This window comes from Triplophysa rosa, linkage group LG24, assembly GCF_024868665.1.
Source record: "Triplophysa rosa linkage group LG24, Trosa_1v2, whole genome shotgun sequence".
Taxonomy (NCBI): Eukaryota; Metazoa; Chordata; class Actinopteri; order Cypriniformes; family Nemacheilidae; genus Triplophysa; species Triplophysa rosa.
Genome location: NC_079913.1, coordinates 141,233 through 167,512, shown reverse-complemented (window position 1 = coordinate 167,512; position 26,280 = coordinate 141,233). Strand labels below are relative to the sequence as shown.

The 26,280-nt window shown below is 42.1% G+C and overlaps 2 protein-coding genes across 11 annotated transcripts in view; both read left to right on the top strand.

Moving 5' to 3' along the window:
- Positions 1–12,445, top strand: part of pthlha (parathyroid hormone-like hormone a) — a 93,327-nt gene extending 80,882 nt beyond the window's left edge. For 5 of the 8 annotated variants that reach the window (XM_057324050.1, XM_057324054.1, XM_057324051.1 and 2 more), the window contains 5 exons: positions 1,471–2,153; positions 7,342–7,418; positions 7,626–7,749; positions 11,005–11,484; positions 11,583–12,445. In XM_057324050.1, coding sequence (XP_057180033.1) covers positions 7,643–7,749; positions 11,005–11,461 — 564 coding nt within the window. In that variant the 5' untranslated portion in view covers positions 1,471–2,153; positions 7,342–7,418; positions 7,626–7,642 and the 3' untranslated portion in view covers positions 11,462–11,484; positions 11,583–12,445. Of the gene's footprint in view, positions 1–1,470; positions 2,154–7,341; positions 7,419–7,625; positions 7,750–9,594; positions 10,026–11,004; positions 11,485–11,582 lie in introns of those variants that run through there. The other 3 variants (XM_057324055.1, XM_057324056.1, XM_057324057.1) reach the window with 3 other exon arrangements.
- A 2,530-nt stretch (positions 12,446–14,975) lies between these two features.
- On the top strand, positions 14,976–26,276 carry dusp16 (dual specificity phosphatase 16). 3 transcript variants are annotated; one of them, XM_057324039.1, is made up of 10 exons: positions 14,976–15,082; positions 15,291–15,470; positions 16,917–17,321; positions 17,643–17,778; positions 18,319–18,482; positions 18,568–18,727; positions 18,808–18,931; positions 19,010–25,100; positions 25,725–25,807; positions 26,236–26,276. In XM_057324039.1, the coding sequence occupies exons 3-8, from the start codon at positions 17,103–17,105 to the stop codon at positions 19,887–19,889; spliced, it is 1,683 nt and encodes a 560-aa protein (XP_057180022.1). In that variant the 5' UTR covers positions 14,976–15,082; positions 15,291–15,470; positions 16,917–17,102; the 3' UTR covers positions 19,890–25,100; positions 25,725–25,807; positions 26,236–26,276. The 3 variants fall into 3 exon arrangements, with proteins under 3 accessions (XP_057180022.1, XP_057180023.1, XP_057180021.1); XM_057324040.1 differs by lacking the exon at positions 15,291–15,470 and having other exon boundaries at positions 14,977–15,082; XM_057324038.1 differs by having other exon boundaries at positions 14,981–15,470.
- Positions 26,277–26,280: the final 4 nt, after the last annotated feature.

The following is a 26,280-nucleotide window of genomic DNA, read 5'->3' as shown; positions in this document are numbered from 1 at the left end:
GATGAGTGAGATGGACCTCAGAAGAGTGTGAAGTGAGAGAGTGAGATACAGGTTATTGGTAACAGAGCAGGACGTCGAGTTTCTTTCATTGTGGCTGTCAATGCAAACCTCTCAGTTTACGTTAGAAATGAAAAGCAGTGAGAGGATTCCGATCCTCTTCAACAGCCAAAGACACGCCAACACCAAACCTGTGGGAAAGAAAAAATCACAGATGAGATCTTTCATTTATAATCTCAACAGAAATAATACAAACATAATCTTCATAGCAGTGTGTGACAGACAGACCTCAGTACTGTAATGTTCCCAGCCGGTGGAGAGAGAGAACACCAAATAATGCATGCAGGCCTGAATTAGGCAGATACCCTCTGATAATACACATCCAAAAACATTCTCTCAAATTCTGGACACACCTTAACTCAAGTCCTCCTAACACACTTCAACATGAAGCACTTAAAACACAAGAGCTGAGACCCTTCTGCCAGCTGCCTCTGAACCTTCACACCGGCACAACCGAACAGAACCGAATCAGAATAAACCAAATGATCAAAGAAAGTCAAAAGTCATATTGAGATCATTGGGAAAAGGAAAGTAAAAACCAAAGTAAACTAGAATGCTATCGGATCCTAAACAGACAATAGAATGTGTCAGATGATGTCTACACTGTTGGAGATGTGAAACAGAGACGGATCCTGAGCGAACACAGACTCAGTGATCACAGTCTGGCCGTTGAGAGAGGCAGACACACACAAACATGGAGTCTGTGCTCACTGTGACACTGCTGAGGTGGAGACTGAGACACACTTTCTCCTTCATTGTGATCTATTTAAAGATGTGAGAGAGAAACACTTTCACACAATGTCAAAGGTCATGCCAGAGTTTGATAGGTGTTGAGAAACCGAGCGAATGCAGATGTTAGAGAAGAGACACACATCAGCTGCTGCTTCATTCATCTATCAGCTGCACAAACTACTGCCTTCATCTGCTACAATCAATGCACATCTCATTACATTCTCATGTTTCTGCCTGAAATATACTTTGATATTGAGATTTTATTTCCATATTTCATTGGTTTACTTACATATATATTACAATATTACATACGTATAATACATATACTCTATTTTATATTTCATTCTATATTTATGCCTTACTCAGCACCTTAGTTTAATTTTAATCTCATGTTTGTACTTAATGTATGTCTTTTGTTATATGTTCAATGCTTTGGCAATATTGTAAGAACACGCAATCATGCCAATAAAGTACCTTGAAATTGAATTGAGAGTACAGTACAGCAACACAAACAGGGTCATGACACACACACACGCAGCACACGCACATACACAACACAGACCCGCGGCTGCAAGTAAAGCCCAAACCACCAGCAGTGTCCACAACTAAACATAGCACAACCTCAGCCCAGACAACCTCTCTCTCTCTCACTCTCACTCTCTCTCTCTCTCTCTCTCTCAGACTCAGATTAGCTGTGACGCTAAGCATACAGCGGTGGACTGCGAAATTGACCGCCGCGCTGAGTTTGGAGCGCGTTCAGACGCTCGCTGTGGACGAGGAGCAATTCCTCCACACGAGGTCCCAGATTCATCATCACAGATCATCAGGAGACAAAACACCAGCGTCTCTTTCATGATCAGAGAAATGAAGTTGATCTAGCATCCACGCCAGTCGTCTGGCCAGCCCGTGTTACCCAGTGACGCGATCGGCAGACTTTTCTGGGAAAGTCTGCGTGTGTATATATGCATACATGTCTGCGTGTGTGTTTGTGCGTGAATTTTTCCAAACCCGGTGTGAATCTGAGCAGAAATACACTGAAGAATGAATAACATGTGATTTTGTGTTCAAAAAAAGATACACAACTTACTTTGGCATGTAGTCACATATAAAACCCCACAAGCCACACGGTGTGTTTGAGCATCATCTCATGTGTGATGCAGTGTGTGTGTGTGTGTGTGTTTACAGCTCTGTGATGTCAGAAGCAGCTCGTGTATATAATTTGAACATTCATCTTGAGCTTCACAAGTCAGAGCAGAAGAGCTCAGCAGAACTTCAGACGAACTCCTCTGATCTCAGGACAACAGCCCAAACACAAATCATTCTGATGGATTGTTAAGAGACCTTTGAGGAGCAGAAACACTACAGTAAGTTTCTTTTCAGTTTTTGATTTAAAGTGTGAAGTTGCAGGTTAGGTTTGATGAGATGATGGTTTTTCAGTTCTGTGGCTCTTTCACAGCTCAAGAGACATAAATGATGTGAATGAAGTGCTTTAACTGAAGACAAGTATATTATTGAAAAAGACACAATCAGGCCCATCACACAAATGATTAAGGTATGGATTTGATTGTTTTAGGACACACAGTAAGAGCTCAGACATCATCTGATGTTGGGTGAAGCTGAAGAGAAGTGTTTGAGTTGATCTGAGCCCAGTTTGAGACCTCACTTGTGAAACATCTGAGAAGTTTATTCAATTTTCTCTCTGGTGTTTGTGCCAGTGTACAGCTGTTCTGTGTTTGAGAGGATAGTGATAGTGTCATAGCGTTGAGTAGATCAGATGAAAATGATGTCATAGAGGAGAAATTGTTTGAACTCTATTGGCGGGCTAATATTGTATTTGCTAAATGTTGAGAACAACAATTAATGCACTTTTGGTTTGGCAATGAACCCTCTTCTGTTTTTGAGGAAAAACACCAGCAGAAATCGTTTTTTCTTTACACCATCGAGGTGAAACTGAGAACATGCGTTTCAACAGTTTCTCATACTGATCAGTTTGGCCAAGATATAAAGTTGGACCTCAGAGATTTCTCTTGTAGTTCTGGTCTCTGTGTGTATGATTCTGTCTCTAAACTGAGACGAAGCCTCGTAACTGAGAACTCATGAAAGAGTCATGAAAGTGCAACCACCGAGCAATAAAAACGAATCTGTCACGAAACAACGAACCCTTCTAAATCTGTCTAGATATCAGACTGCTTTCTCACATCCGCCGCGATGGGTTTTCATGAGGACAGATTTCATATTCAGCTCTGAGCTCATGACTTCACCCGAATCCCAGCGTTTGACTTTCTGCTTATAATTCTCAAATGAAAATCAGGTGCATTAATGTAAGAGAGAACTGTAAAGGAAATGGTGTGATATAATACTTTATGACTCCTGGAGGAAAGTCTGAGAGAAGCCAACAGAACAGAGTCCACACGCTCTTCAATGTGACGAGTCACAGCACAACGCTCCCAACCTGCTTTCATAGAGACTGAGCTGTGTTGCGTAACGGTGTCCCAGTCGCTTTCATGAGTCCGACCTCTAACAGAACAAACAGAGATGTTACAAACTATACCAGGATGCAGTCAGGTGAGGTTTTGGAGGCGGAGCTAACCTTACGTGTTAATTATAAAGAGAGGGGAGATCAATTGATTGTTCACAATGTGCATTACAAACATGAATAGTCCGTTTTCATATCATACTGACTTTAAACATCTTTAAGCATTTTCGTAGACCGAGCAAAATCTGTGAAATGTAATTCAGAATGAAGCATTAATCCCAATCAGTCATTGAGTTCCTAACTAACACACAGAGCGTAATGAATCCAGTGAGACACTCATGCTAATAAAACACTTTTGGAAGGAGAGAGAGAGAGAGAGAGACGGGGGTGAAGCAGTAAGATTAAAAGTGAACAGTTGTTTTGTGTACGCCGCTCGCTGCCAAAAGCCAGTCATTTTGGATGAATCTAAAACAGCTTTCCTGGCCCCGTCCCATTTCACGCCTCCTGCCAGGAAAGACTTTTTTCACCTGTTTATGTGCAGGTAAAGTATACTCTCCAGAGTGCCCCCGAATGAGGTCTTTTTTTCCAACTCCATGCAGAAGCCTTATATAAGCGTGAGTGTGTGTGTGTGTGCGCGTGCGCGCGTGTGTGTGCGCGTGTGTGTGTGCGCGGACCACAGGGGCTGAAACAGGTAGTCTGGACCTCTGCGACTGAACTGTTCACTAGAGAAAACTGGCCCACCCTGTGAAGGAGCTCATAAAACGGGAAGGATCCGCATCATCGGTCTGAAGAGGGACGCCCAGCACAACACACACTCATTTCGTTATTTTGTAAATAAGTCGACCTTTACATTGTTCCACGCGTCTTCCAAGAGAACATCTCACTGCCTGCCCGGAGCTCAATGACGTGAGAACGTTCTCACACATACGCCAGAGCGAGCAAACACAAACGCATTGGTACGCAGTGACCGGACGACACATCTGAAACGAATATTTAACACCATTATCACTGGAATAATTATAACCCATATCATATGTTTTTATGGACAAATAAGATCACCTCCACATCTCAGTCGTTTCTCCTAGATAGACTTGATGTTAAAGTAAATGTTAAAGAATCTTCTCATTTAGCATTCGTCTTGTTTTTCAGTACAAATATCTCCATCAAATATCAAGAAATACAGCAAAAAATCTTCGATCAAGATACATTTACTTGAGAAGCAACAAAAACATCTCTTAAGATTTGAATGAAGTTGAATGTATTCTTAGGTCAATGAAATGTCCTGAAGGTAAAACGCTAAGCTGTGTAAGAAACGGTGTGAGAAGCTCATCAGGGTGAGATGAGAAGAATTCCTGGAGTCTGCGGAGAAGGAGGCTGATGGAAAAGACAGCTGTGAGAACCATTTCATTCTCTTCATGTGTAGAATGAGTCCGTGTTCTGAGAAACATCCACCGATGCTCAAGACACATCTCAACATATCACTAAAGTTCTGTCATCGTGTTCAGGAGACGATGAGAATCTCTCAGCGAGTTTCAAACGGGACAAAAAACACGTCATAAGATTCATCTTCAGATACATGTTCAGTTAGGAATCTGAGGCCAGAATTTCTTTCAAAAGCAAACTGATTCTTTGACGTTTATGTTGGGTATAGAGAGGTGAATGTCACTGAAGCCCATCTTTACACTGCGTCTGGAACTTTCATTCAGCTCTAAACTTCCAGTAAGTGAAGGTCAGTAAGTTAAGACGTTCAAACATCTGCAAACACACAAAACACAGAAAGTGTAGCGCTGTAGAAATGGGTTCACAAAAACCAACAGATCAGCCTGTTGGGAAAATCTCTTTACTTACCAGCGCCGTGTGTTTCTGAAACTTGCACCAAAAGGCCAACAATAGCCGTCAGTCAATGTTCTCACGCACGCACGCGCAGCAGATGTCAAACAATATCACACTGGGAGGTTTGAAAGAAAGCCAAACTCATAATCACTGAAAATGTCAACGGACTGAGTCTCAAAGCTAAAAGCACAAAGAGACTCAAGTTTAGAAGACTTCAGGGTTAAACCCACACCAACACAGGTGACACAACACTACTGTCATCCTCTGTCTCGCATCTTTCTCCTGACGAATACCAACCTTCAATCTTGAAAAGGTCTACAGAAACGAGTCAATAATTGAGACACTCAAGTAGAAACAATACTTCTGCAGAAGAACATGTTATATCAAGAGATTTGAGTTCTCCGTTGTGTTTCATTCAAATGAGTCTGAGATGTCTCTCTCAGGAGAAATAAAAAGAGAATCAAATGAGACTGAACACATGAAGCGTCTGGATTTGATGAGAAATGTTTGAGTTGATATTGAGATATCAGACGAGAGAAATCTGAGCTCAGTTTGACACACTGTTCTGACAATCAGGAGAAATATCTGAGACACACATGAGACTTCAGTAGAACTTTCCTTTTGCTCTCTGTTGAGTCTCAGTGATGTCTATGATATTAAAGAGATCTCATCTGTGAGGCTGTTAGAATCTGTAACACTCTCTGAATGGTTAAAGGGACACTTCACCCAAACATGAAAATTCTCTCATCATTTATTCGCCTTGGAGTTGTTCCAAATCTGTTTAAATGTCTTTGTTCTGTTGAACACAAAAGAAGATATTTTGAAGAATGTAGGACGGTTCTGGGGCACTTTTGACTACCAGTGTCAGTTTTCCTACTATGGGAGTCAGTGGGGTTCAAGAACTGTCTGGTTATAAGCATTCTTCCAAATATCTTTCTGTGTTTAACCAAACAAAAACATTTATACAGATTTGGAACAACTCAAACGTGAGGAAATGATGACAGAATTTGTTTCATTTTTGGGTGAACTGTGTTTCAGCACATTATCTATCAACGTGAACCATCATCTTCATTTTTTGTCAAATGTTTGCGCTCTCTCTGTGTCACTTGCTTTTACATTTTTGTTCAACAGTTTCTCAAGTGGCTCTTAAAGTGGAAGTTCACCCAAAAATCTACTTTGTGTGATTTTTTACTCGCCCACATGGCGTTACACATGTTTAGAGGACTTCGGAGCACAAATAGAGATATTTAGGTGACGTCCGAGAGCTTTCCAGGCCTCCTCATAGACATCATGGTTATAGTTTTTGCCAAGGTCCAGAAAAGCACTAAAGACATGGTTCCGCGCACAGTGACTCAGAATTCTCAGAATTCTTTTGAAGCGACGAGATCGCTTTATGTGCGGAAAACAAATCAAATTACCGACTTTAATGGATATATTCTCCTCTGTCTTGTGAGTGTATGGCGCGTTCATGCGCCATACAAGACACAAAACCTGTCTACTTTTGAAGTGCTCTCGTGAACGTGCACCATACATTTGTTTTCCGCACATAGAGCGTTCTCGTCGCTTCAAAAGAATTCTACTGAGTCACTGTGCGCGGAACCATGTCTTTAGTGCTTTTCTGGACCTTGGCAAAAACTATAACCATGATGTCTATGAGGAGGCCTGGAAAGCTCTCGGACGTCACCTAAATATCTCTATTTGTGCTCCGAAGTCCTCTAAACATGTGTAACGCCATGTGGGTGAGTAAAAAATCACACAAAGTAGATTTTTGGGTGAACTTCCACTTTAAGTGTTGACATACGTCTGTGTATGTGTGTTCCTCACATTTAACTTCCTCTCCAAACTTCATATGTAATACAGTGCTCCCTCTCTCTCTCTCTCTCTGTCTCTCTCTCTCTCTCTCTCTCTCTCTCGCTCTCTCATATAAACACAAGAGGAGTAGACTGCCTACATACGGGCCGAGTCTTTGTTAGGCCTCCCCCAGCCATAACCTCCCCTCCCACTCTCTCTCTCTCTCTCTCTCTCTCTCTCTCTCTCTCTCTCAACCTGAAGACTTCTGAAAGTTTCCCATCCTCATCATCCAGCTGTAGAACAGAGCACCTGAAACACTGGCGATCAGATCGCTCGCACCTCTGGATTCTCTGCAGCTCACTCGGATCACTTTACAGGAGAATCTGATGCTGGATACTTTGAAGGAGCCGTTCACCTGGGTTAACACGCCGCTGTTTATTCATTTGTTTCAGCCTGGAAACTTTGAGGAGACTGGAGTCGTGTCTCACGGGACAGAGGACTCGCAGACGCACACAAAGCTCGTTGTGTTGTAAGTTGTTTCTCATCTTTGGGTTTGTGTTGTGACTCAGACGCTCTCTTCTCTCGGATGTGTTTGAGTCTCTGGAGTCAGATGTGATGTGTTTAGCATGTCAACATGAGCAGCTGAATCACACTTAACCCTTCCCAGAAAGAACACAAATACTGTACGTTTAAGCTGTAGTCGTATGTAAGCTTGTGTTTGTGTGTGTTTGCTCAGATTCAGAGAAGAGGAAGATGTTGTGTTCTAGACGGGTTCTCCAGCAGTGGATCTTTGCTCTTTTCTTACTGTGTTCTCCTGTCCCTCATCACGGCCGGCCCGTCGATGCCCTCAGCAGTCGCATGTAAGTGCCACCATACGATGCTCACATACTGCACTCTTTCTGCTTAGACATGAACCATCAGAGCATGTGCCGCGTTCAAGAGAGATTCGGACTTACTGTGAAGGAATATTAAGACTACATCAAGATCACAATATCTCAAAACCCATCCAGGACGCTCCTAATACAGTATGGCCACAACGTTTGCACGTGCCAAAGAGAAAAATCAAGTGATTGTTGATGTTGAAGTTAGCATGACTTGTGTGTGTGGTGTTTGGCCGTAAGTTTGGAGATCGTGCCGGGAGGTGTTTTGATAGTCTGTGCCCACCTGTGTGTTTGCTCAGAGTTTGGGGGCGAGCGAGGTGTGGGCTGCTCGCTCGCTCCGGGCTCCTCAGATGCCACCCAGATGCTCCGCAGGCCACCTGCTGCTCGCACAGACGTGCTTTTGTGCCGCCCGCTCCGTGACAGACGCCCGCTGATAGAGTCTGAGAGAGAGAGAGAAGGGTTGCTGCTTCTCCCAGCGGAGGAGATCTTTCATGTCTGAATGCAAAACACGCTTCCATGGACCCTTGTCTGTGATCCGCACACGTGTGCCAGGACCTCCCCGACCTCATGTCAGCTTTTAATGAGCTTGTGTGTGTGTGTGTGTTAGGAGATGATGTTTGTTGTGTTTTCAGCTCGTTATAGTGTGCGTATGAGAGTTACAACAATACACAGAAAACTCTTTTGGAACATCGTCGAGATTCAAATGATTTATAAAAGTTGATTTAAGTGTGACGGTAATGATGAAGGATTCGGGTGATTTGATGAAACAACAACACCAGTAATGATTTCAGCGAGCGGGTAAAAGGGTTTGGACCTTGAATCACAATCAACTGGATTATGTTCTGGCCGGTGGCGCTGATGGGATCTCTCCGAGGAAGAGTTCTCCTTTGTTGGAAGGTTCGATCGGTGGCCAAACAACACAAGTGTGTGATCTCAGAGCCTCATCAGAACGGGCGTTCACGTTTAGAAGCAGCGAGCGGACGCTGCCGTCCAGGACAAAACCTCCTACTGGTGTTCACCTGAATGTGAGCCAGCGAGAGATGTTTCAGAGCCAAGGCAGATCTGCTCTTTCAGTTTCACCAACACAAAGCAGCTCTTATCTTCTGTGGCTGTGTTTCTGCTCACAAGCCATCTGAGCACATGAACATTCATTCTGACATTAATCACAGACACGCATGCATCTTTAACACAGTGGGAATAATCCAGTAGATTTACTCTAGTTTGAATGCTCTGTGACCCTGACTAAACCCCCAAAACACAGTAACCACAGTCTAACCATGGCATTTTAAAACCGTGTTGGTTATACGCATGAGCTCATAAATCTAAAGTAAAATCATGGTTCAGAGAAAATCTCTACACAGGTTGAAATAGTGAATGAATATCACAGATGTGTTGCAGAGAGATGGACATACAGAGCTCTCTCTGTCTCCGGACACACCGGCGTTGGGTTTTATACGATGGACATTTCTGTCTCATAAATCTGTCCGAGTACATTAAGAAAATCATACGACGTGACAGAAGAGCAGAGCACAGAGCAACAGCGTTCATGAGGAGCCACGGGAGAGGAATAAAGACACTCTCCAAAGAAAGGGAAACTCATCGCTCGCTGCCTGATGAGGAATAATCTCATGGATCAGTGTAACCAGTCTGGAAAAACTCTTCAAGAACAAATCTGATCTACAATCGATCTGCAGCTCAAATCCAATGTCAACATGTTTGATCAATCTTTTGTTTGCTGGAAATCAGGAGGTGACCAAAGGTTTGATTCCTGCCCTCTGCTGCCCCCTGGTGTTCACACGGACCCTCTTCAGGTTGAAAGAGCGCTCTGATCTGATGTCTGCTTTACTTTGGCTCAGATAGGAGATATGTGTAATTGTTTCAAGACGTTTGGACTGAATGCCGAGTATCCAAAACTGCACACGGTAGCAGAGATCTCTTCGAGTCGAGGGGCCGTCAGATCTGCCCGCTCTTACACCTCCCAGTGATTTCAACCGAGACGCAGTGGCACCCGTTCTTTACAATTACTGCGCGTTTAAGGTTGCAGCTCTGATTATTGGCTTTCGGCACTTTGGGCTGGAGAGGGTTTTGATGTTTGAAGATCCACGTCGACTGTGGAGGTGTCAGAAAACAGCTAAAGATCCCACGGGCCGGTGCGGAGGCTGACATCAGCACTGCTGGTGGTTTGTTTGGGTTTGATTTAGGACGGGGAACCGGAGGCCCAGCCGGGTGAATACAGCACCGCTGGGGGGTTGGATGTGAGCCAAACCTTCTGGATTTAACTCAAAACACATTGAACACGGCTGACAGTAAAAACCTTTGTTGATCACCAAATGAGAATTTAGGTTAAAAGGCATAGTGTGTGTGTGTGTGTGTGTGTGTGTGTGGGAAGGGTAAACCCTACGGTATGGGGACAAAATGTCCCCACAAAGATGGCAATATCCAAAACCCTTGTCCTTTTGGGGACATTTTTTTGGTCCCCATGAGGAAACGAGCTTATAAATCATAGAGAATGAACTTTTGTGAAAATGTAAAAGAGCAGACAGTTGTGTGTGATTGTTAGGGTTAGGGGGAGGGAATATGAGATACAGTTTGTACAGTATAAAAACCACTGTGTCTATGGAATGTCCCCATAAAACATGGAACCGTGTGCGTGTGTGTGCATGCGTGTACAGGTTTTGCAGTGATTAGAAACAAATCCCAGAACACACATACTGATCTCATTTAGATCTTGAATATTCCAAATAAAAATCACAGAAGAGCTTTCAGTATTATCGGAGTTGTTTCTCCTAGACATGAATGAAATGAAATGAAGAGCAAAGGGAAAGTTTCTTGAATCTCATGTGTGTCTCAGAAGAAATCTGTTGTTAGAGTTTCAGAAGAGATGTCAACAATGTGCCAAAAAACATTTCTCATCAATTTGACTCAAATCTACATTCATTTACACCTCCAGACTCTTCATGTGAGACTATACTGATTACAATAAATCTCCTGAGCTTTAACAAGAGCAATGACATTTTCTTCTGGGGACGACAAGACAACGTGTGTCATGTGCATTTTTGAAGTAAAAGTAAACATGCAATACAAGACGTTGTTGTGAAGTGTCATAAATCAAGTGTATTTACGGTGTTTCCTCATGTTTTCACTGCGCACTGGATGTTTTTCCAGTCTGATTGAGAGAATCTTGTTATAAATGTGACCGATCTAAGATGTGATGTGATGTCTTGTGTTTGTCAGGAAGCGTTCAGTGACACACGCTCAGCTCATGCATGATAAAGGCCGGACGCTGCAGGACCTGAAGAGGCGCATGTGGCTGCAGGAGTTACTTCATGAAGTGCACACGGCCGAGATCCGTGAAGCTCAGCAGCAGAGCGGAGGAGGGAGCGCTCACACCGTCGCCGTGCCGATAGATGTGGGGCTCGCCGTGGGAACGGGCACCGTCCATCCCAAACCCGCCGGGGGCACCAAGAACCTGCCCATCAGCTTCCAGCTGGAGGATGAGGAGGGCACCAACCTCCCGCAGGAAACCAATAAATCTCAAACGTACAAAGACAGCGCGCAGAAGGCCAACGGCAAGAGGAAGAAGAAGGGCCGAGCGGGGAAGAGGAGAGAGGGAGGGGGGAGGAAGAGGAGGGCTCGCTCGCTCGGACGATCACCGCCGGAGGACATCGGGAGCGGCTCGGGCCAGCACTAAAACACTGTCAGTCTCTGACGACGGTAAACATCATCATCATCACCATCATCACACAAACTCTCTCTGTTATTCAGCAACTCTTTCTGAACTCCTGTTTGATTCTTGTTGATCTTCTCTTCAGATCTGCGAGGACATTTGAAATGGACACCGCAACATTCATGTCAAAGTGAGAGGAAAATATTTATTACCTTGTAAATATTCTCAAATCGCCCGAACAATGACAAAGACAACGACACTGCTGAGCTCCACGCATTGAGCTGCAGACTCCAAACCTTGTGAATAGTTTTGCTTTACCTTCATTTTGTTCTTTTATTCTTTGTTCTTACATGTAGGACTATGCCTCTATCACGGTGTCAGAATTCCTGTAATTTATTTTGTTTGAATGGTGTATTTATTTTGGTAAGGTATCAGGTGCTGCTGATATTATTTTTGTACTATAATGCACTTTAGATATATAAATATAGAAATATATACAGGTCATTTTGTTACTGGAAGTATTTTGTGGTTCAGTTGAATGAAGACGTTTATAATCATTCCTCCGTTTTGTTGTTTATTCCACAACTTTTGTGTTTCTGTATGTTGCTGGCTCTCTTACACAACCTAGCGAGTCGCCTTCCTAGACAGCATCATAAAACCTCATAGTGAGTGTTGATGAATTGACAAAAACGTTCATAACTTTAAAGAAACATCGATAATTTGACATAGAATTTGTGTGAAGTATGTATTTGTTCAATCATTATCTTAGTAACTGAGTCAAGTCCCCTATGTAGAGCACGAATTGTGTTGCTGTGTGTGAATGGACGTCACACTAGGGTTTGAAACAGAGCTTTTGTGTATTTTTGTTTCTTTGCTGACCTGAACGGGCACGACGACACACACAACCCTGATATCATCCACAGACCCACCTGTACATGTTCTAGAATAACTCTTGTTGTTTTGCACTGAGAGAAAAACTGAATGAATTAAACATCTGACAGTCTCAAACGCAGTCACGACTCTTCTGTGTGTGCTTGAGAAATGTCTCGATGCTTTTGGCAATGTTGTTTTATTATCAGCGGCCTTTAAAATCTCTTCTCTGGAGACAGGAGGAGACAAGAATGAACGATGGTGGGAAACCTTAGAAGCTTCTTTGATGTTCTCAATATCACGAAACACTTCAACTCTACACAAGTATGAAGAAGCCAATGTGCTTTTCTTCCGTCTTTTGGGGGATGATGTGCAAAAATGATCGAGCAAATTACAGCCCATAACAGAAGCTTTCACGTTCAGCAGTGACTGTGGTTTACTGTGGTGACTGGCAATTACCTCCAGCAGCCGGGAAACCCATCAGGCCGCAGGCGTGAGAAACAGCTGGACGAGAGATTTTCTGAGGCCAGCTCTATACCTGCGCGACCTGATCTCTGATCAGCCTGTGAGGCAGAGCGTGAGCCGCTTGCTTTTCAACAAGCTTTCCTGGATTGTCCTTTTAAAGAAACACTCACGGGTTTATGCCAATGCAGAGGGTTTAAGGCCAACTTTACAAACCCAGAGAGAGCCGAGTGTCATTTTCTCAACATCACATTACTGCTTTCAGTCAACACTAACCTGCTATGGAAACTGAATAATAGAAAGTTATTTTAAAGAATCATTTCTGCTTCATTTTTTGATCAACATGATACGGCATTAGCATTTTATTTCTGTAATGTGACAAAGTTCAACAAAACATTCATCATTTTTTCACCCTCAGGTCGTTCTAAACTGTACATGTAATGACTCTTTCTCCTCTGGTCTTGTAATGACACGAGGGTGGTTCAGTGATGAAAGAATGTCCATTTTTTGGTGACCTGTATGAACTGAAGTTTTTTCTGTGATTTGAGCAGTTCAAAGGGGACGGATTGTTTGATCGGTTACCTGTGACTGTGGTCGCGAGAGCCCCCTAGCGACAGAGAACAAGAATAACAACTATAACAGGTCTGTTAGATGGTGTTAATTGCAAAATAACTATCTTATATCAAACAACAAAACACAATTTATTATATTATAAAAATAACATGCTGTATGACATTTAAAACGTGTTTGCCACAGAAGCCTCTATAAAAAAATACTACAATGCCATTATTAAGGATAATATAATAAAAATGTTAGAAGAACAAGATACGGCTGTGAAATGTAACAGGTTTCCGTCAGACCTCAGATATCAGATAAAACTCAGACACAGAAGCATCAGTGAAGCATCAGTTCTTCAGGACGAAGCTCTCGCACAATCGAGCATCAGTCAAAACCGCCTCAGACTAAAAAGGCATCAAGAGAAAATTGAATCGTTGGCGCTTCCTCGCTCCTCCGTCCTATCAGTGACCCGGAAATCGATCGAGCTCAGCCATCTAATCTTACCCTAAAACATACAGATATATCCCAAAACATAAACTTACAACGAAAAAATGATCATTAATAGATCCTGCACTTTTGTTATTGTTATATCAGCACGACTGTCTGTCTGCTGTTGGAGTCGATTCCGGTTCCTGGTTTGGGAATGGAAAGAATCGATTCAGCTGCTGTCTTCAATTCCAGCTCCGAGCACCACTTGGTTTTACTACAGATTTTTATTTGTTATTAAAAAATGTAAACAATTTTCATGCAATACAATTTTATAAGATGTCACTTTCTACATGTATTAATCGTTTATTAATATTGTTTCTATAACAAAAACCTTAACCGAATATGTCAATCTTGTCCTGCAATTCCAATGTATCATTAATAATAGGCTATCATTAATAATCTTTCTCAGTTGTTTTATTTACTAGCTGTTTTCAAAAGAAAGCAAAGGTCAAATTACTATGAACGGTTTTTAAAGTTATTTATCCGTGTACACAAAACTTCTTAAGGAATATACATAGACGGATTGATCATCAGTAAATTGTATCAAAAAATATGTAAGAATACTGTACATGTTCTGTAAGTGTAAATGACAGACAGATCTCTAGAGCTCATACTGGGGCTCTTTTTCTCTTTACTGACTAATAGATTCGCACGTTTTTTTGCCATTACTCTTTCTAATCTTCTTATTCAATTTTAAATGCAACAAGTAGTGCAGACAGGTGTTGAAAAAGTTCTGCCTAGCTTTAACAGCTTGAAACAGATGTCCAAGTAAATAGTTCAAAGTTTATTCGTCACATACAAAACCATACATAGTACGACATGCAGTGAAATTCTTTTTCGGCTGTCCGAATAGAGTAGAAAAAGAGATAGAAAAGGAAGGAAGGTTAAACTATAGGCTATATAAACAATATATAAATATAAATAGTGTAGGGGAGTGTCCATGTAAAGTGCAGGTGCTGTGCAATATATGTATATATATATATATATATGTGTGTGTGTGTGTAGTATACAATCATGTACAATGTGCAAAGTATGCATATGTGTTTCATATAAAAGCTCTTAAAGAGGAATCGATTCTTGATTCTCAACGCTTTGGAATCGAATCTTTGTTGGAATCGATTCCCAGCCCTAGATGCCTACGGTCCGCGCCACAGTGAATCAAACACGCACGCGCGCGCGCGCAGGGCAGTGGTGGGGGTAAACGACGTTCTCCTGCTGTCTGTATTGAAGAATATTCGTGAAATGTGCTTGTAACATGTTAAAGAAGTAATAACATGTTTGATATTTGTTATGTTATTCGTGTTTAACATATGAAGAGTAGAAAACGAGTTTGTGTGCTTGTGTAATGGGATCAGAAGCTACGCCTCAGAAACTCACACTTGTGTTTGTGAAGACCTGACGAGTCTTTCTCTTCTCATGCACAGTGACATCTACACAACCCGTTTATTCTCACGGTTATCTCGGTGTGTTTCAGGCCGGTTTGTGTTTCGACGCGACGCCATGATATTCTTCACATTCGATGAGCTCACGCGCGCTTCTGATCTTCTGTACTCAGCCGATCGACTTCACCAGTGTAACTGGTCATCCTTACTAGTATAACTAGTCGTCTGATCTGAGGATTCACTTCGACATGAGCTCGAGTCAAACTTTAACGGTGAGTTTTTACCTGCGAGTTAAAGAGAGAAATAAATCGCGGAGGCCGCGGTGTGTGTGTGTGTGTGTGTGTCGGTACGTACACAATGTTCTTGTAAGTTTTGTCCACCGATTTTCTGTATGAAGTTCGACAAAAACTCCGCTAAAATCTCATAACTTCGGTTTTCGGTTGTTTATTGTGTTACGATCTGCGTTCGTGCGCGTGTGACACTGACATCACGTTGAAGAGAAAGTGGCGCTTGTTTATCATCTTTCTTTAAGTGAAATAAACAAATAGACCGTAATAAATGAACTGATGAATGACAGAAACTTCATGTGGTCACGTGAATAAACGCTCGCGTCACATTTAAAATGCTGATGCATACTTAAATTGTAGGATAGTGATGCGTATATATAGTATAATTACACTTTGTTAATGTATTATATACAGTAGTATTTTCTGTAGGGTTGGGGATAGGGAATTGTTAAAGTGTAGTAAATACTGCAGTTAGTACATAGTGTAGTGTGGTGTAGTTTATAGTTTAGTGTTTCTGTGTGTAGTGTTAAGAGAGTCGGTGTTTGTGTTTCATATGTTCAGATATGAGTATGATGTGAACATGTGCTGATGATGATGGTCTAATCTCATCACGCAACACCAGAGATCATCAGTCAGATAATATTCAGACATGATGTGTAATGTTTGTAGTCTGACATACAGATCAATCAGATGTATAGTGTGATCATGTGTCGTCACTGAGGATTGTGGGTAGGTTATAAACTCGCTGCTCTTTCATCAGAACGTGTTTGTTGTGGTTGGGAATCAGAAGTGATTTTCTTCTGTTCTGTTCCAGAGGAATTGAGAATTTCCCCTGGTGAAACCAAACGCTTCAGCTGTCAGAGATGAGATCCTGCTGAACGATGAGTTTGTGTAGTTGTGTGTAAAGTACACAATGTAAAGTGTGGTGTCTCAGTCATCGTAACACAGGCGTGTCAGAGAGTAGATTTAGAGTTTCATCTTGATGGTGGACTGACGGGTCAAAGTCTCTTCGTGTCATCTCTGACAGGCAGCATGAGCTGCTAACCTTCGCTCAGAGAGCCGAGCGTGACCGGCGGACGATACATCACCTCTGAGCAAACACCTTTCAAGTAAACACAGTGAAGGTCCGAGAAAAGGAAAAGCACGAGACCAGCAGAAAACACGAGGCCCCAACAGTCTCGGCTTTAAAACCCTTCATTAACGTTCAATAGTAAAGCATTGTGTCTACTCGCCTCTGTGTGATGGTTATATTCTGAGAATGAAGGATGTAAGGAGTCGCAGGGCTTGTGAACAACACCGAGAAAATCAAATGTGTTGAGAATAAAACAAAGCAGTGCAGAATCTAAGAAAACCACACGTCTGCTGTTCACACACAAGTCAGTCACTCAGATGTGATGGATGATGTGGAGAGTTTTTTGTGTGTGTCCACAGGTGTCTGAGGAGTTCTTCAGCAGTGAGGTGATGTCGCTCACGAGTCAGACCCCCGCACACTGATCTAGCACGGAGTCAGTCAGTGGACCCCCGTGTGTTGTTGATCCGTGACATCAGTGTGACATCATCAGCTGCAGGCACAATGAGGCCGTTCATGTGCTGAGGGTCACGTCTCTGGAGGCGGTCATGAGTTCGGTGCGGTCCATCGGGCCCGAGGGGCTGGTGGCTCTGCTGGAGGGCGGTCTGGACCGCGTGCTGCTGATCGACAGCCGTCCGTTCGTGGAATATAACACCTGTCATATCCTGGAGGCGGTGAACGTCAACTGCTCCAAACTGATGAAGAGAAGATTACAACAAGATAAAATCCAAATCACTGATCTCCTGCAGCATTCTGCCAAGAGGAAGGTGAGTCAAACGCATGAATCAGTGACTCGTGTGCATGCAGATGAACGCAATATTCCCCAGAGCGCTCATGGGTTGTGGTCTGTGTCTGCTCTTCACTGCACACGACACCACTCCGCTCAGGATGATTTCATTTTAAAGTGTGAACAAGCCATCCTCTCTCGCTAGAGCCCTTAGTGACCTCCTCCCACAGTTAGTTGTGTCTCTCTCTGTCCGTGATCATGTGACTATTTCTATTTTCATTCCTGAAACATGCTTGAAATGGAGGTTGTGTGGCGTTTGTGTGAATGTGATGAACACTACACAAAGTGTTGTGTGTTGCAGCTGGAACTTCAGGGTCAGGAGGTGGTGGCGTATGACCAGAGCTCACCTGACTCCGCTTCTCTTTCATCTGAAGCCTTTCTCAGCATCCTGTTGGCCAAGCTGGAGAAACGTTTCCCATCTGTTCATCTGCTCTCAGGTCTGGACAGTGAGGTGAACTCTGAGCGTAAACAGGAAGTGATTGTGGGGAATGAGTGTTCATTAGAATCAGTCAGTAGCTGTGGACATGAAAGAGAAACAGAAATGTCATTTCTTCCTCTCTGTCTTTGTGTGATTGTTTTAGCCGAGTTACGGTGAGTTTCAGATTGTTTCTAGTCCGGTGATGATGTCATCTGCGATAGACACACTTAAAGGGACAGTTCACCCCCAAATGAAAATTCTGTCATCATTTCCTCACTCTCTCGTCATGTCAAACCTGTACGAGTTTCTTTCTTCCGCAGAACACAAAAGAAGATATTTTGAAGAATGTTGTTGACTGGACCTCATTGACTTGCATTGGTGTTGTGTCCGGCGACCAACTTTCTTCAAAATATCTTCTTTTGTTTTCTGCAGAAGAAAGAAACTCGTACAGGTTTGACATGAGGAGTGGGCGAGTAAACGATGACAGAAAAGATATTTTTGGGTGAACTTTCACTTCAAAGGCACATCTGTGATGGGATTTCTCTGTGGTGATTGACAGGTGGTTTTGTGGAGTTCTCACATCTGTTCCCGGGTCTGTGCGAAGGGAAATCCACACTTGTTCCGTCCTGTATCTCCCAACCATCTCTCCCCGTCACGAACGTCGGTCCCACACGGATTCTGCCTCACCTGTACCTGGGCTGCCAGAGAGATGTTCTCAACAAGGTCCGTCTCGACGCTCCGCACGATTTCATGATTATTTTTATTTACAGTTTGAGATGAATTCACACGACCAACTTTGACATCACAGGAGCTCATGCAGCAGAATGACATCGCGTACGTGCTCAACGCCAGTAACACGTGTCCCAAACCCGACTTCATCTCAGAATGGCATTTCCTGCGGGTGCCGGTCAACGACAGCTTCTGCGAGAAGATTCTGCCGTGGCTGGACAGATCAGTGGACTTCATAGGTGAGAGGAGAGCACGTGAAGCGCTGACAGTGCTGGAAAGTCTTGTGTCCATCTGTTGACCTCTGTTTGTTTCCTGTCAGAGAAAGCCAAGGCCAGCGACGGAAGAGTTCTGGTCCACTGTCTGGCCGGAATCTCCCGCTCGGCCACCATCGCCATCGCTTACATCATGAAGAGAATGAATATGACGTTAGATGAAGCCTACAGGTACCACACGGACTTGTTTCCATGAACAAACTGGAACAGTGACGCGTGACCCGGACATGTTCTCGTGTTTTTCTACAGGTTCGTGAAAGAGAAGCGGCCCACCATCTCACCCAACTTCAACTTCTTGGGTCAGCTGCTGGACTTTGAGAAGAAGCTCAAGTGTGCGAGTGAAACGGCGGTCAAACCCAAAGCCGTGCTGCAGGTGGATCCGTCAGAAGATCTGAAGTCTGAAGTCAGCGGATCACAGGAGTCGCTCTCCGATCAGCATCTGATGACCCGAGGGATGTGCGGTCTGCAGCTGGCGGAGGAGAACACCAGACCCAAACGCTCCTTCTCTCTGGACATCAAGTCATACGCTGAGTCTGGAGCGTCGCCACCAAGCGCTCATCCTGACAGCCCAGAACTCTACCATCCGCCCGCTTACAAAGATTCAGCCAGCAAACTCTGTCAGTTCTCACCCGTGCGGGAGGTTTCAGAACACAGCCCACCGTCCAAACCGCAGACGGCTTCAGTCAATCGCAGTCCCGCAGCATCGCCGTGTCGTCAGGCGTTACATCGCAGCGGCAGCATGGAGGAAACTCCCAGCGGTGTCCTGTCAGGATCCCAGCGGCCCAAAGCCGGGCCGGTCGCTCTGAAGGGGTGGCACTCCGACATCCTCCTGGCCCCGGTGGCCGGCGGCTGGTACCTCTCCTCCGATTCCGCTCGGTTCTACTCCACGTCGGCCATATTCGGCTGCGGTCAGGACCGTGAGAGCGTGCGGAGGCGCGGGCGGCAACGCGGAGGAGACTCTCGCAGGAGCTGGCACGAGGAGAGCAGCTTTGAGAAACAGCTGAAACACCGGAGCTGTCAGATGGACTTTGGAGACGGGATGTCAGAGACTCGCTCAAGAGAGGACATCACACACGTGGCCAGTCGGTCCAGCTTCTCTGGAAGCATGGAAATCATCGAGGTGTCCTGAGATCTTCAGACTGACAGCACAGATGTGTTTGGAGATGAATGTTGAACGTACTGAGCCCGTGAGTTAAACGTTCCGTCCAGAACTGTCCAGTACCTCAGATATAAGGGCTTCTTGTAGCTCATTGACAATATCCATCTCAGGTCTTTCTTTTGAGAAGCGGATTTCCTGAGCTGACCGTATGAATGATGCTCATGTGAAGTACAGGTCATCTGTCAGAGCTGAAGATCTCTTGTGTGTAGTCCACACTTCATTTTGCTCAGATCAGGTCATTCAGTATCATTCGGCAAGGAACAAAGTGAAGGAAACAAGCAGACAGATCATGACATTCAGAACGTAATCACATGACATCACCAGTCAGATGTTTGGACTTCCTTTCCAGAATTACAGTCCAAACACTCAAAGATGCTTTGAGAATATTACTGACCACATATATCTTGACTGCTAACCCTCACTTCTTGTTTCACTTCATCCGTATAAAAACCGTTTGAAAACAAATGTATTTGTTTACCAAACTAATAGCAGACATTTACATCAGCCCATAAAACTCTTGATTAAGGGATCATGAAGAACTTTGTCTAAACTCTTGACTGGTGGTCTGAGGACAGTGAATGAATGTGTTTCTGTGATGGAGGTCAGTGTGTGGCGTACTGAGAGATGTGCTGATGTGAATCAAGTTTTGTTTCTTCATGTTATTGTGTTGCACTATTCTACAGAAGAATATGAGCCGTTTTATCAAGCTGTTGTGATGATGATGATGATGATGATGTTTGAAATAGAATGATTTGCGATGATAAAGAGTGATTCAGCCAAACATGTTTGAAGACTGCACACTGCACTGCAGTTTAATCCGGTGCTTCTCTTTCTCTTGAGTGTTTGTGAGTGTTATTTACAGGTGTGGACATTGAGTGTGGTCTCCCTCTCATCAGCTCTGTGATTGGTGTTTGTAGTGTTCATGAGAACACATACACCTGTTATTTACAGATGATCATTGAGACAGATGACACAGGGAGCCCATTTCAATGTTGAAAACAAGCAATTTAACGCGAATTCAGTTATTTTTGCTGTCTGGGGAAGGCTGTTGTGATTCTGACGATCATTCACTGTTTCTTGGTCGAAATCAAACCCTCACGTTAGGACATAATCATCTTCAACTATATCTTCATGAACGTAATCTGCTCTTTTAACTCAAAGCGTTTATAACATCTCTGTCTTTTAGCACGTTAGGATCTTTCAGAAATAACGTAAGTCGATCTAGAAAAATCATTGCACGTTCATAATGCACTTAGTTAAGTAAAATATATACGGAGTCCAATTGTAAATAGTTCTTATAATCGTTTAACAATTAAAAGTAAAAAAAAATGTATATGGCCGTGTAAGTGAAAATTGGGACGAGAACACCTAACGTTTGTCCTACTAATCGAATCTGAATAACAGCAGACAAACCTGCGATTCTAATCTGTCAAGTCAGGTCGAGCGAATCCGCGCGCAGATACATGACATGGACTTGACACAGAGGACTCTGACCAACGCTAATGGCTAAGAAATCATTCCGCTTAGAGAAGTAGTCCCACATTTAAATGACAAGTAAATGGTGTTTATTTGAACTGGTTTTGTCCCTTTACAAGTATTAATACTATTATATATAAAACGAAGTAAGTATTAATATATGCGTGTGTAAAGTAGGTAACTGATATCCACTAATATCATGTAACGTTACAATCAATAGATATTGTTACATTAGGGACGTATCCCATTATCAAGCAAGAAAAAGAAATCACATCATTGCTTTTCACAATTTTCTTTATGACATACCTTTCTTTATTTTATTAAATGCGCACTAATTATGAGCTGAGACCAGCACCAAATAAATGTGAACCCGCAGCTTCGCCTCGTCACACGAGGAATTCTAAATTACAAGTTCACCATGGCTGTGTCCAAAATCGCCCCACCATACCATTCACTATTCCATACATTACATCACTACTATAGGTTGTTTAAAATAGTGAATGGAAACGAATCGAGTGAATGACCTCGGACGCTGCCGCAAGCCCTGCAGACGCCATCTTGTGCCGAATCCGGGGAATTCATTCAGCGCGAGACAGCCGTTGTACCACATAAATAAAGGGCACAGACAAAACACAACACGTATTTTAAATTACGCAATCAATGAAGACAGGAAATTCACAAAAATAAGGCTTTCTTTTTTCGTCATTTGAAAAGTTTATTTACGTGTATTTCACGTAAATCACCACAGGAGGGCGCCTGCAGGTACGTTCGTCTCGCCAATCGAATGTGTTATTTAAAGCCATAAAAATAGGTTTCGAGTGTATTTCACATAAATCACCACATGAGGGCGCCTAAAGTTACGGTCTAGACAGGAATATATATTGTTATTATTTCAACAGAAATGCTGGCAAAACACAACACATTTGGTTTAATTATGCGATCAATGATAATCAAATAAATTAAGAAAATTCGCAATGCTGCGGTTTTCCTTTTCTAAATTCAAAGCCATAGAGAAATAATTTTCGGGTGTATTTCACATAAATCACCACAGGCCACGAACAACACAACATGTATTTTAAATTATGCAATTATGCAAGATTTTTTAAAGGCTTTCTTTTTTGTTTATTTAAATCCACTTGTTAAACCTGACGTCACGCACCACCATATATGGAAGGTCATAACCCGTTTCCGGGTCCAACTGTTTTGTCAGACGCCATAAGACCAAAAATGCTGATATACACCCATGACGTGATGAAAAACTCCCGAAAGCCCCTGATCCCATCCTTTATCCTTATAAAAGTTTCGCTCAAATGTGTGATATGAATAAAAAAGTGCTCATAAACGGCTGTTTTAACAATATCCTCCATTAAAATGCGTGGAGGCTCGGACCCGGAAACAGTATTCCTTACGTCGCGACGTAACAAGCGGATAGCTTTAGTGTGTATTTCATAGAAATCACCACAGGAGGTCGCCTATATATTTACGTAATTATTTAAATAAAAATACTGACAAAACACAACATATTTGGTTAAATTATGCAGCAAATGAATTCTAAATGAATTCTTCATTTAAATAGCTTCCTGTGTAGTTCACGTAAATTATTAATTATTTCAACAAAATGCTGACAAAACACAACACATTTGGTTTAATGTTACAATCAATGAAAATAATAAAATAAACAAATTAAGAAAATTCGCAATAAAAATTTACCAAATGGAGGTTTTTCCTTTTTCTCCGTTAAAAGTCGTAAAAAGATTTCGAGTGCATTTTCAAATAAATCACCACAGGAGGGCACCTGAAGTTTATGGAGAACGAAACCTGCAAAAACAATAAATACATAAATTCGGAATTAAATACATAATAAATAATTGAATGTTTGGTGAGATAAACAAATAATGTAAATAAATAAAATAAATGGTCGGAGAAATGAAAAAATATTTAACAAAATGCTTTTCCCCTTAATCGTTTATTTATTTTTCCTTGGCGCAACAGGCTAATAAGAGGGTGTTGATCATGCATCAGTAGGCGGGTCTTGCGCGTTTGACTGCGCATGAGTATTAACTTAGGTTCAATGAATGCGTATGGTTTTTTTTTTTTTTTTTAGAGTAAATGATGCATGTTTACACGAATTAGGTCAGTTAACAGCTACGCGTGACATGGCTTTAGATCCTGTTGTAGTCAGAAAAGAACAGTAGCTAGAACAGGTTGCTCCACTCATAAGACATGCAAGTGTCATTGTGTGTGTCTGGACGTCCGTATGTCGCCTGTTTGTATATGTTGTTATCTTGGGTTGTCTGTTTATATCGTCCTGTCGTGTATTCAGAACAATTTTATGGTTTAGATTTCATGCTTGGCAACAGCTAGCCTGAAGTTAATGCGCATGCGCTGGCAAGACCCGCCCACCGATGCATGATCGACGTCCTCTCATTAACATGTGTTGAGGAAAAAAGAATACGGAACTACATAAAGAAATATATAAAAGATTAAGGGAAAATTGTTACTTTGGGTTTAGCTTCTCAAATATTTAATAATTTGTTTACTTATTTTAACAGAAATATGTGTGTTTTTACACATATATATGTATTTATTTCCGCTTTTATTTATTTATAGTTTTTGCAGGTTTCGTCCTCAATAGAAGTTACGTTCGTGGTTACGTTCGTCTCGCCAGAAATATATATATATATATATATGCATTTATCTTTCAACAGAAATGCTGACAAAACACAACACATTTAATTATACAGTCAATGAACATAATATATCAAATAAATTCAGACAATTCGCAATACTGCGATTTTCCTTTCTCTAAATTTAAAGCCATAGAGAAATATCTTTCGGGTGCATTTTAAATAAATCATTAAAGGCCACAAATAAAACAAAACACGTATTTTAAACGATGCAATCGATGAAGATAATAAATAATTAAAGAAATTTAAAAGGCTGTCTTTTTTTCTTCATTTGAATAACTTTCGTGTGTATTTCACATAAATTACCATAGCAGGGCGCCTGCCGTTACGTTCCTCTCGCCAAGAGAAAAGAATATTTCAATATTTCAACAAAATGCTGTCAAAACTGACAAATTTGGTATACTGAATCAATCAAGCAAGATACATAGTTATACGTAGGATATACGTTGTATAGCCATATATTAATAAGTATTATTATTTATATGTATTATTTAGACATTATCCTAAGAAAACAAAAGTTTCGTTTCTCTGATGTGAAACCCAGACTGCTTTTTTTTAGTACACATGCAAAATAACTCTTGAGAAAAGAATGGTCATGGGAATATCTTAAGTGAACAATTGCGGTGTCATTATATAGGTGTTATATTAAAGCGATTAAATTAAACAACAAGATGTAAAATCGTTGTAAAACTAAAGGCTGTAAAGTGTAGAGGCGCTTCGTGTCTTTGACCAGGAGATGGCAGTAACGCGCATGTGCAGGAAACCTTCGAGCGACGCAATAAACGCTTTTTTTACAAAATAAAAATAAAATAAATCATTGTAAATCGTTGTCTTGATGGACATTACTGCTACACACGTATTGTTTCGAAGCGTCTCTATCTCTCTCCCTCTCCTCCTTTCTCTCTCTCTCCCGTGTGTGTAGATCATCATCATCATCATCATCATCATCATCAACCAGTGGAGGACAAAGACAGAAATGGGTCACAGGAGCGGCTGATCCACGCGCACAGAGCTCATGGTAGGTGAACATTGATGAATTTGATGAATGTTTATGTCATTTCACATCGGGAAATCTGTGTTTGTGTCTGACTTGTAATTCTGTGTTCGAGGGTTTTAGATGCGAGTCTCATTCGAGCGTTTCTACACCGAGTCCTTCCGTATTGTTTGCGAATAAAATCTCTTCCTGCAATTTCCGTCATAGAATATTCACATCGTGCACATGAAGATTACTAAAAGTATCGTTATATTTGCTGTTTTCATGTGTTGTATATTTCATTAAGATTGCATCACGACATGGCCCACACACACCGGACTCTCAGTCTCCATAGCGACCGGCAGCATCAGCACCACACGACACATCATCTGTCACACTGAACATCATCCAGCACTCAATCATATTCGAGCATCTGTCATGTATTCATGTGTTCTGAAGGATCTTTATGATGTTTATAGTATCACAGCAGCACACGAATAGCTGGTTTACCTTAAAGTGATTTCAACACATAAATCACTAATAATCATCAATAAAACATTGTGAAATCAGTGCACATAGGTTGTTCAAGTTCATATTTGACATTGATAAGATGATGTGTGATGATAAGCGCTGTATTGTATCTTGTGTGTCATAAACGTTTCTTTAAAGGGGATCAAAGTTCTGTCTGCTGGAGATTCAGACTGAGAGTGTTTCAGCTCTCAGCTCTCAGTGTCTTCACACACCACACATCGGTTGGTCCTTCTTTTTATTAGACGCGTTGATATTATATTTGTTTCTTATAATGATGATAATTGATGACGTGTCAGCAGGCAGATGTGTGATGGATTATTTAACTCGTCTTTCTGTATTCCTCTTTTATTTGATGTTCGTCAGGTGGCATTGGGATTACTTCTTTAGTATAAAAAGTACATACAAGAATGTGTGAGTTTTGTGACGTTTTTTTCATAGTCCAGTTGTTGATGTATTTGTTATACTTTATTCCTTTACTATTGAAGTGTGTAAAGCGACACAAGCTGACGACTGAATGGAGATCTTTGGACTCTGCCAATATTAAGATAACACCATTCAGAGGCTGGTCACAGGAGGCTTATTTTCCTCTCTGAAAGATGGAATCATGTTTGAAGTAACGTGGTGTGGTGTTGTGTTGTGTGTGTTGCAGATCTGTAGGATCCTCTCATCACTGCTGTATCCTCTGAACTCAGAG

What these genes read in the sequence shown, in the direction of transcription:
- dusp16 (XM_057324039.1), top strand. Translation starts at nt 17,103, where the DNA reads ATGAGTTCGGTGCGGTCCATCGGGCCCGAGGGGCTGGTGGCTCTGCTG. An exon ending in AGCATTCTGCCAAGAGGAAG is followed by an intron (nt 17,322 to 17,642) that starts GTGAGTCAAACG and finishes TGTGTGTTGCAG; the next exon opens with CTGGAACTTCAGGGTCAGGA. An exon ending in ATCTGTTCATCTGCTCTCAG is followed by an intron (nt 17,779 to 18,318) that starts GTCTGGACAGTG and finishes GGTGATTGACAG; the next exon opens with GTGGTTTTGTGGAGTTCTCA.